Here is a 10083-nt window from a genome sequence, read left to right on the forward strand (position 1 = left end):
AAGACCAAAAAGCCAAATACCTGGGCCCGTGAGGATTACACTGGGGCCCTTTCATCCTAGACTGGGCAGGGAGTTTCCGCCCTCGAATAAACAACTTTGGGCTTGTTATTTGCTTTTCTTGCCCTTTGCACTTCTGCCAACAGCAGCATCTGTGTCTGCACTGAATGGCCCTATTCACCCTCATGTTACCCTGCACAGTATTGCTTCTGATCAAGGAGCTCCACATATTAGGAAGTTAGTGGGGGGCAGTGTATGTAGCCCGTTACCCCAAAGCAGCCAGCCTCATGGAACAGAGGCACAGCCTGTTTGAGACTGGGTTACAGGGCCAGTTTGGAGTCATCATCTTTGGGGTCAGCGTGCTGTTTATGGCACAGTTAACCACTCTGAACCAGGGGCACGTCCCAAATGATCCCAGATCACAAAACCTGGGAACTCAAGAGTGCCATTTCTTTCTTTTATTTTTCTTTCTTTCTTTTTCTTTTCTTTTTTTTTTTTTTTTTTTTTTTTTTTTGAGATGGAGTTTCACTCTTGTTGCCCAGGCTGAAGTGCAATGGTGTGATCTCTGCTCACCGCAACCTCTGCCTCCTGGGTTCAAGTGATTCTCCTGCCTTAGCCTCCCAAGTAGCTGGGATTACAGGTGCCTGCCACCACGTCCGGCTAATTTTTTGTATTTTTAGTAGACAGGGTTTCACCATGTTGGAGAGGCTGGTCTCGAACTCCTGACCTCAGGTGATCCACCCACCTCGGCCTCCCAATGTGCTGGAATCAGAGACATGAGCTGCTGCATCAGCCAAGAGTGCCATTTCTTAGGACCACACCCAATGACTCACTCTTCCAATTTTTGTTTTGTTGTTATTTTTTGTTTTGAGACAGTCTCACTCAGTCGCCCAGGCTGGAGTGCAGTGGCACAATCTCGGCTCACTGCAACCTCCACCTCCCGGGTTCAAGCCATTCTCCTGTCTCAGCCTCCTGAGTAGCTGGGACTACAGGAGGTGCCATCAGGCTTGATTAATTTTTTTGTATTTTTAATGGAGATGGGGTTTCATCATGTTGGCCACGCTGGTCTCAAACTCCCGACCTCAGGGGTGATCTGCGGGCCTTGGCCTCCCAAAGTGCTTAGGATGACAGAGGTGAGCCACTGCGACCCGCCTTCACTCTTCAAATGTTTGGTTCCTGTTCCTGCTACCCTGAACCCTGATGTTGAGGGGCCCTAGTGTCTACAGGGGAACCGCTGCCACCACAAGGAATAACAGTAAGTTGTGTAAGTGGAGACCAACTCTGGGCCGTTTGGGGTACCTCGAGTGTGTCACTATGGGGTCAGGCAGTGACTGATTTAGGCAGGAAGGGGGAAAGATTTACTGCTACACTTGGGGTCAAGGAGGCCTGTGAGTGGAACCTAGAGGCGTCCCAGGGCAGTCTCCAGCTAACACCATGTCCCGACTCCCTATCCGTCCACAGCCCTCCCTCCTTGGACAAGGCCTGATCTGGACGCATTGAGACCTCCCTCCCCTATGCAGGGTCCAGAATGACAAAGAGGGTCTGTGCCCCCTTCCCTTTGCAGAGGCACAAAAGTGCGCTCACAGGCTCTACCTTCCTCTGCCCAACCCCCTCTCCACTCCTGCAGACCCCCCCTTCTTGCAGGTCCCCCTCCGGCCCCTCCCCGCTCCGTAGGACACGTAGACCCGGATCCCCAGCTCCCGGACCCCTTCCTACTGCTCCCTTCGCCACTCGCGCGGCTTCCACTCCTGGTCTCGGCCTCAAAGCCTCTTCAGCTGTCGGCCCTGGAAGGTGCCCAGCGGCGGCAGCGCCAGACGCGCCCCGTTAGCTCAGCGTCGCTGAGCAGCCGCAGCCGCCACCAGGCCCCGCCCAGCGGCCGCCGCCAGCCAGGCCGCGCCCGGGACAACTGCAGAGCGCGGTAAGTGAGCGCGGCCAGAGGGAGGGACTCAGGCATCCCGGGTCCCCGCCCTGCCTCTCCCCGGGGGCCCGACATCCCGACCCTCAGCTCCCTCTTTTTCTTTCGGCTCCAGCAGTCCGTTTTAGGGCCGCGCAGCCGCCTTTTAAAAATGCACCCGGCAGCCCTTCCCTGCCCTGGGGCTTCGGGCCCACCAGCCCCTTGGATCCCTTCCCCTCTTGTAGGATCCAGGAATCCAGAGCCCCCAGCCCCAGCTCCAGCCCCATCCTCATTAAAATTCTGAGTCCCTCCCTCCATCCAGGAGTCAGGAATGTAGGCCAAAAATATCTCTGCTTTCCAGACCCAGGCGGCTAGGCTTGCAACACCTGCTCTGAAAATCCAAGAGTCTGAGCTTTCATGGTTCTATTATTATTATTATTTACTTATTTTTAATAGAGCAGGGTCTCCCCATGTTGCCCAGGCTGGTCTTGAACTCCTGGGCTCAAAGGATCCTCCCTCCTCAGCCTTCCTAAGTGCTGGGATTACAGGCGTGACCCACCGCGCCCGGGCCTGATTGTTCTTTTGAGTCAAGAATCTCGGCCTCAACCTAGGCATCCTGTGGGGCCCAGGAATCCGGGTCCCCAACTCCCACCGCGCTAGCTCCCGGGAATTTTGCCCCCAACACACCCCACCCCTATCCACTGTGATATCTGAGACCCGCGTCCAGCCGAGTCCCTTACCCTGCGGCACCCGGTGCCAGTGGGTACTAGGGGAGCATTTTGCTACCCCTTCAAGATTCTTAAATACAGGAATCTAGCCTCTGTTTCTTGAGGGAGACCCAGCAGTCAGGGATCGTAGCCCAGAACCACCTAAAGCCCAGGAATACTGCTCTCAATTCTGCTGTCCCTCAGGGCTCCAAGAGACAGAGATCCTAGCCCACAAACCCCATTAAACTGAGAGGCCTGGTCCCCTAATCCGCTGCGACCCAGGTGTCTAAGCTTTCATCCAGCAAGACAGGGGTGGGGGCGGAACAGACTAGGAAGGAGGGGGCAGGAAGGGAGCGGGAGAAAGGAGTGGGGTGAGACGGGGGTGGGGACCTGAGCTGGGGGGCTCTGTACTAAACAAACCCTAAACATGCGGGTTTCTATGGTAACGGTTTTCCCTGGCCTACCCTGGAGACTCCTCTAGGGCTGTGTCGAGGAGGGCAGCCCCCAGGAGTCTCCACGCCGCCAGCTGTTGTGTCTTCCTGTTTTGTCACCACGGCAACGGTGACCTCAGCTCTCCACCCTGTTCACTGGGGTGGGGCCGGAGCGCCGCGTTACTTTTTACCCGGGGGCGTGGTCCGCTCTTGGCCCCGCCTCAGGGCGGGGCTGGGATAGCCCAGGCTCGGGGAAGTCCCTGTCCACCGCCCTAGCCAGAGCTGCGCCCCGCCCCGGCCCCGCCCCCGTCCCGCCTGCCCTGGCTCCCCAGCCCGCCAACCCCACCCAGCCCTCAGACCCTTCCGGCTGCAGCTGTCGTCTTTGCTTCAGCCGCAGCCGCCACCGGTTGCCTGAGGTGAGGTTGTGGGGACCCCAGAGGGCGTGAGGAAGAGTCTAGGGTACTTATGGCCAGAGGGAGGAATGGACTGAGTCTCAGAATATCTGGGTCCCTAGAAAGATTAGGGCTGGGCCAGGATTTTGGGGGTTCTGCAGAGGAGAGGGCTGAGGACCCGGACTGTGGAGGTCATACGTCTGCAAGAGTGGGGAAGGGGACCTGGACTCCTGGGTCTGAGGGAGGAAGGGCTGGGGGTCTGGACTCCTGGGTCAGAGGGAGGAGGGGCTGGGGGCCTGGACTCCTGAGTCAGAGGGAGGAGGGGCTGGGGATCTGGACCCCTGGGTCTGAGGGAGGAAGGGCTGGGGGTCTGGACTCCTGGGTCAGAGGGAGGAGGGGCTGGTCCTGGACTCCTGCGTCTGAGGGAGGAGGGGCTGGGTCTGCGGGAGTAGAGAGATGGGGACTCGTAGGTGCCCTAGTTGGAGGCTGGAATCTGGTACGTGGAGGTCCTTTAGGAAGGGAAGAGCTTGGGTTTAGGTGTCCTGGGTTTGGGAATGAGAATGGAAGGAATTCAGAATTACTGACCCCTCCCCATCCGGGGGACAGACAGCATCGGAACTTTGGGTTCCTGAAAGGCTGAGGGAGGGGTGTTAAGATCCAGCCCCGTGCTCCCAAAGTGCAGAAGGAGCTGGGAAAGGAGGAGAGGACAGGGCTGCGTCCCGCATCTCTGGGTGCCGAGAGCTGAGGCTGGGGTTCCGGGGCCCGATTCTGAGCGTGAGCGATGGGTGTGGCGTCTGGAGTGGACGAGGGAGGACACTGAGGGGCTGGGTGTGGCCCGGGGAGTCCGGTGCTCTGCGAGGAACCCCGGAGGGGTGTTTTCACACCCTCCAGGCGCTGGCTGCGCATTCCTGAGCTGTGATCTCGGGCGATGGCTGGAGGCCTTAAGGGCGGGGTGGACCCCTCCCCTCCCCTCCCCTCGGCGCGCCCCCTCCGCGGCTAGCCCACCTTCCGCGGGAGACTGAATGAGTGACGCCCTCGCTCGTCCTCCTCTCCTGCTTGGGACGGGGCAGTAGCCCGCCTTCTAGAGCACGGGACGCTGAGCCCGTCCCGATTTCCTTCTCCTTCCCGGGTTCTGGGGGGTCGTGAGGGCGAGGAGGTGCTCCCGCAAGCCCCGAAGCTCCCGCAAGCCCCGAATGCTCCCAGGTGCTCCCGCAAGCCCCGAATGGCGATCAGGGAGACCGTGGGAGGCGTGTCTGGGCCTCGGGCCTGACTCCAGCACCGCGTGCACTTTCCGGCCCGGAGCCTGAGTCCGTCAGAGGCCCGGGTTCCTGCCCACTCCGGTCTTAGAGATGCTCTCGCAGGGCTCTCAGCCCATGTTTATAGGGATCCAGAAATACGGGCCTCCACCCCTCTCCTACTAGGGCCTGGGAGTCGGGGTCCCCACCCCCCGGAAATCCGGGAGAGGGCGGGCAGCCCCGGAGGCGGGCGGGGGTCTGGACACCGCCTCCTGGTCCCCGACACATTCCAGATGCCTGGGCCGACTCGAAGCCCTTATAAGGCGCGGAGACTCCGGCTCTGGCTGGGCCTTCCGCCCCCGCAGCCGCCGCCCAGGGTTCTCTAACCACTGCCGCCTGCACCCCAGTCCCCCCGCCCCCGCGGGGTTAAGATCACACGCGCGCCCACGCCGGCCCGCGGGGCGTGCACTTTCGCTGGCTTCCATCCACCGCAGCCCAGTTTACTGAACGGGAGGGGAAGGGGGCGGGGCTCACCCTGGGTCACAGCCAGGTCCCTGCTCGGCTCCAGGCCACGTTCCTGTTCCCGCGGGGCAGCGGATCCCGGGAGGGAGGAGCCTGTCCAAACGGACGCTGACGGCCTCCCTCCTCCTCAGGTGCTCTTAGAGCCTGTTCCAGGTGTGGCTTAATCCGTCTCCACCACCAGATCTTTCTCCGTGGGTTCCTCTGCTAAGACCGCTGGTGAGTGGGCAGTGGGCTTGGACTCCTGGGTCTGAGGGAGGAGGGACTGGGGGCCTGGACTCCTGGGCCTGAGGGAGGAAGGATTGGGTCCTGGACTCCTAGATCCTGGCAGAAAGACCGGGAAGCTTGGGCTCCGAGGAATAGGGTCCCAGACACTGAGATATTTGAGGAGAAGCATGGCCAGGCCCTGGCTCCCTTGTCTTAGGGAGCTGCTGTGCTGGGACTGCCAGGAAGAAGTTAAGGCCTGTGCTACTGCCCTGCAATGTGCCTGAATCTGAAAGGAGTAAGTTACTTTCCTGTGGGCTAGGAGAGGCCTTGGGTTTAGTGGTGTGGCTGCAATGAGACTAGTTTACACCCTGAGGAAAGAACGGGGCACCTGGTTTCTAAGAGGACGGGCACTTGATTCCTGGGGGCCGTTAGGACAAGGAGGTGAAAGCTGTAGATTTTGCAAGGACAAAAGCAACAAGTTGGTTTTCTGGAGTCTGGGGCATCTGGGATCCTTCAGGCTGAGGGCCCGGGGCCAGAGGTCTGACCCCTTGTGACAGGACTGTGATGGCCAGGCACGGTGGCTCACGCCTGTAATCCCATCACTTTGGGAGGCCAAGGCGGGCGGATCACTTGAGGTCAGGAGTTTGAGACCAGCCTGGCCAACATGGCGAAACCCCTTCTCTACTAAAAATACAAAAATTAGCCGGGCTTGGTGGTGGAAGCCTGTAATCCCAGCTACTCAGGAGGCTGAGGCAGGAGAATCGCTTGAATACAGGAGGCGGAGGTTGCACTGAATCGAGATTGCACCATTGTACTGCATCCTGGGTGACAGAGCGACTCCGTTTAAAAAAAAAAAGTAAAACAAACAAACAGGATTGTGAGGCCTAGAGAGTTCAGTGGAAGGGCCTGGGGTTCCTACTGGACAGTTGGAAACCTGGGGAGCTGAATTTCCCAGAAGCTGGGGGACCAGCTGGCTGGGTTTTGGGAAGAGAAGGTGGAGGTGGATGGACTCAGTGTGCGGGAGTGGGGAGGGGGAGGCTGAAACCAAACTTTTTTGGGTTGCAGTACTCCAGTCCTAAATCTCAGGTGGGAGTTAGACTGAGAGTGAAGGTCCTAATCTCCAAGGTTGGGGGTAGGGAGAGGAGGGGGCCGCTGAGAGTTTAGGCTCCTTGCCAGAAGGGAGGGGAGATCTCTTGGTTTTCCACGGCTGGGATCTCTATGAGAAGATATCCTTTATTGGGAGGTTGGAGCTCTTATTAGATGTGGGTCCCTGAGAATGGAAGCCTGGGGAGGTTGGGCCATTTAGAGGCTGGAAATGTCTAGGTCACTGTTCGATGGAAGAAGGAAGTTTGCTCACAGGGTCTGGGGTGCAGAGCTCTGAATACTGAAAGAAAAGGAAGTTGAGAGATGGGGTTTTCAGAGCCCGTGGAAGACAAGCATTTTGTCCTGACTCTTGGGTTGTGGCAGGAGGCAGAAGGAGGATGCTTTATTATTATTATTATTATTTTAATTTATTTTTATTATTTTATTTTATTTTTTGAGATGGAGTTTCGCTCATGTCGCCCGGGCTGGAGTGCAGTGGTGCAGTCTCGGCTCACTGCAACCTCCACCTCCCGGGTTCAAGTAATTCTCTTGCCTCAGTCTCCTGAGTAGTTGAGATTGCAGGTGCCCACCACCACACCCAGCTAATTTTTGTATTTTTAGTAGAGACAGGATTTCACCACGTTGGCCAGGCTGGTCTTGAACTCCTGGCCTTAAGTGATCCACCTACCTTGGCCTCCCAAAGTGCTGGGATTACAGGCATGAGCCACCGTGCCAGATTATTTTATTTTATTTTTTAAGACAGAGTCTGGCTCTGTTCCCCAGGTTGGAGTGCAGTGGTGCGATCTCGGCTCACTGCAACCTCCGCCTCCCGGGTTCAAGTGATATTCCTGCCTCAGTCTCCCGAGTAACTGGGATTGCAGGTGCATGCCACCATGCCCAAATAATTTTTGCATTTTTGGTAGAGACCGAGTGTCACCATGTTGGCCAGGCTGGTCTCCAACTCCTGACCTCAAGTGATCCACCTACCTTGGCCTCCCAAAGTGCTGGGATTACAGGCATGAGCAACTGCACCCAGCCTATTTGTAATTTTAATTTTTTTTTTTTTTTTTGAGTCGGGGTCTCACTGTCCCCGGCTGCACTGCCCAGGCTGGAGTGCAGTGGTGCATTATAGCTCACTGCAGGCTCGACCTCCCAGGCTCAAGCAATCCTCCCACCACAGCTAATTTTTAATTTTTAATTTTTTTTGTTTTTTTTAGTAATTTTTATTTTTTATTTTATTTTTTTTTTTTTTTGGTAAATGAGGTCTCCTTAGGTTGCCCAGGCTGGTCTCCAACTCCTGGGCTCAAGCAGTCCTCCTGCCTCAGCCTCCTGGAGTGCTGGGATTACAGGCATGAGCCACTCCCACGCCTGGCCAGAGGGATGGTGCTGTAGAGTACAGAGTGCTAAATGGCTGAGTTACTGAGTCCCTGAGGGAAGGAGGGAAAGAGAAAAGCCTGGTATCTGGAGTGGGAAGCAAACAGTGTAATTGTACAGTAGTTAGGTCTCGAAAGAGAGCATATCTTGGGAAGGAGGAAAATAGGGGCCTAGACTCCTGTGTTCTGATACGGGTGGGGGAGGAGTGAGCCTAGAGCTGGAGGGGACAGGCTCATCCCTGTATGCCGAGGACAGTCCCCATTTGAAAACCCAAGGCTGGGCACAGTGGCTTATGCCTGTAATCCCAGCACTTTGGGAGGCCAAGGCCAACGGATCACCTGAGGTCAGGAGTTCGAGACCAGCCTGGCCAACATGGCAAAACCCTGTCTCTACTAGAAATAAAAATTAGCCGGGCGTGGTGGCACGTGTCTGTAATCTCAGCTACTCGGGAGTCTGAGTCAGGAGAATCACTTGAACCTGAGTAGCGGAGGTTGTAGTGAGTCGAGATTGTGCCACTGCACTCCAGCCTGGGCCACAGAGCAAGATTCTGTCTCAAAAGAAAAAAGAAAAGAAAACAAGAAAGAAAACCCGAAGCCCCACATCTTGGGAACTCCCTAACTAGAGCTCATATTAATTTGTCCCTGCGGTAGGCAATGGCTAAGGGACCTGGATTCCTATGTTTGTGACCTTGTAAGGACACTGTCTTTCCCCTTTTTGCAGCCATGCCAGTGACGGTAACCCGCACCACCATCACAACCACCACGACGTCGTCCTCGGGCCTGGGGTCCCCCACGATCGTGGGGTCCCCTCGGGCCCTGACACAGCCCCTGGGTCTCCTTCGCCTGCTGCAGCTGGTGTCTACCTGCGTGGCCTTCTCGCTGGTGGCTAGCGTTGGCGCCTGGACAGGGTCCATGGGCAACTGGTCTATGTTCACCTGGTGCTTCTGCTTCTCGGTGACCCTGATCATCCTCATTGTGGAGCTGTGCGGGCTCCAGGCTCGCTTCCCCCTGTCTTGGCGCAACTTCCCCATCACCTTTGCCTGCTATGCGGCCCTCTTCTGCCTCTCCGCCTCCATCATCTACCCCACCACCTACGTCCAGTTCCTGTCCCACGGCCGTTCCCGGGACCACGCCATCGCCGCCACCTTCTTCTCCTGCATCGCTTGTGTGGCTTATGCCACCGAAGTGGCCTGGACCCGGGCCCGGCCCGGCGAGATCACTGGCTACATGGCCACCGTGCCCGGGCTGCTGAAGGTGCTGGAGACCTTTGTGGCCTGCATCATCTTCGCATTCATCAGTGACACCTACCTGTACCAGCACCAGCCGGCCCTGGAGTGGTGCGTGGCGGTGTACGCCATCTGCTTCATCCTAGCGGCCATCGCCATCCTGCTGAACCTGGGGGAGTGCACCAATGTACTGCCCATCCCCTTCCCTAGCTTCCTGTCGGGGCTGGCCTTGCTGTCTGTCCTCCTCTATGCCACTGCCCTTGTTCTCTGGCCCCTCTACCAGTTCGATGAGAAGTATGGTGGCCAGCCTCGGCGCTCAAGAGATGTAAGCTGCAGCCGCAGCCATGCCTACTACGTGTGTGGCTGGGACCGCCGACTGGCTGTGGCCATCTTGACAGCCATCAACCTACTGGCGTATGTGGCTGACCTGGTGCACTCTGCCCGCCTGGTTTTTGTCAAGGTCTAAGACTCTCCCAAGAGGCTCCCATTCCCTCTCCAACCTCTTCGTTCTTCTTGCCCGAGTTTTCTTTATGGAGTACTTCTTGCCTCTGCCTTTCCTATGTTTTCCTCTTCCTGTCTCCCCTCCCTCCCACCTTTTTCTTTCCTTCCCAGTTCCTTGCACTCTAGTTCTTGGATGCATCTTCTTCCTTCCCTTTCCTCTTGCTGTTTCCTTCCTGTGTTGTTCTGTTGCCCACATCCTGTTTTCACCCCTGAGCTGTTTCTCTTTTTCTTTTCTTTTTTTTTAAGACGGAGTCTCACTCTGTGGCCCAGGCTGGAGTGCAGTGGTTCAGTCTTGGCTCACTGCAACCCCCGCCTCCCGGGTTCAAGCAATTCTCCTGCCTCAGCCTCCCAAGTAGCTGGGAGGACAGGTGTGAGCTGCCGCACCCAGCCTGTTTCTTTCTTCACTCTGTTTTTTTTTTTTTTTTTTTTTGAGGCGGAGTCTTGCTCTGTCGCCCAGGCTGGAGTGCAGTGGCCGGATCTCAGCTCACTGCAAGCTCCACCTCCCGGGTTCCTGCCAT

At 57.1% G+C, this 10083-nt stretch overlaps 1 protein-coding gene across 2 annotated transcripts; it reads left to right on the forward strand.

Moving 5' to 3' along the window:
• Positions 1 to 1708: 1708 nt before the first annotated feature.
• Positions 1709 to 9860, forward strand: MYADM (myeloid associated differentiation marker). Of its 2 annotated transcripts, none has more exons than XM_010380711.2 (3): positions 1709 to 1915; positions 5310 to 5394; positions 8560 to 9860. In XM_010380711.2, the coding sequence occupies exon 3, from the start codon at positions 8562 to 8564 to the stop codon at positions 9528 to 9530; it is 969 nt and encodes a 322-aa protein (XP_010379013.1). In that variant the 5' UTR covers positions 1709 to 1915; positions 5310 to 5394; positions 8560 to 8561; the 3' UTR covers positions 9531 to 9860. The 2 variants fall into 2 exon arrangements, with proteins under 2 accessions (XP_010379013.1, XP_010379011.1); XM_010380709.2 differs by lacking the exon at positions 1709 to 1915 and adding an exon at positions 3314 to 3445.
• The last annotated feature ends 223 nt before the right edge of the window (positions 9861 to 10083 follow it).

This window comes from Rhinopithecus roxellana, chromosome 12, assembly GCF_007565055.1.
Source record: "Rhinopithecus roxellana isolate Shanxi Qingling chromosome 12, ASM756505v1, whole genome shotgun sequence".
NCBI classification, from domain to species: Eukaryota; Metazoa; Chordata; class Mammalia; order Primates; family Cercopithecidae; genus Rhinopithecus; species Rhinopithecus roxellana.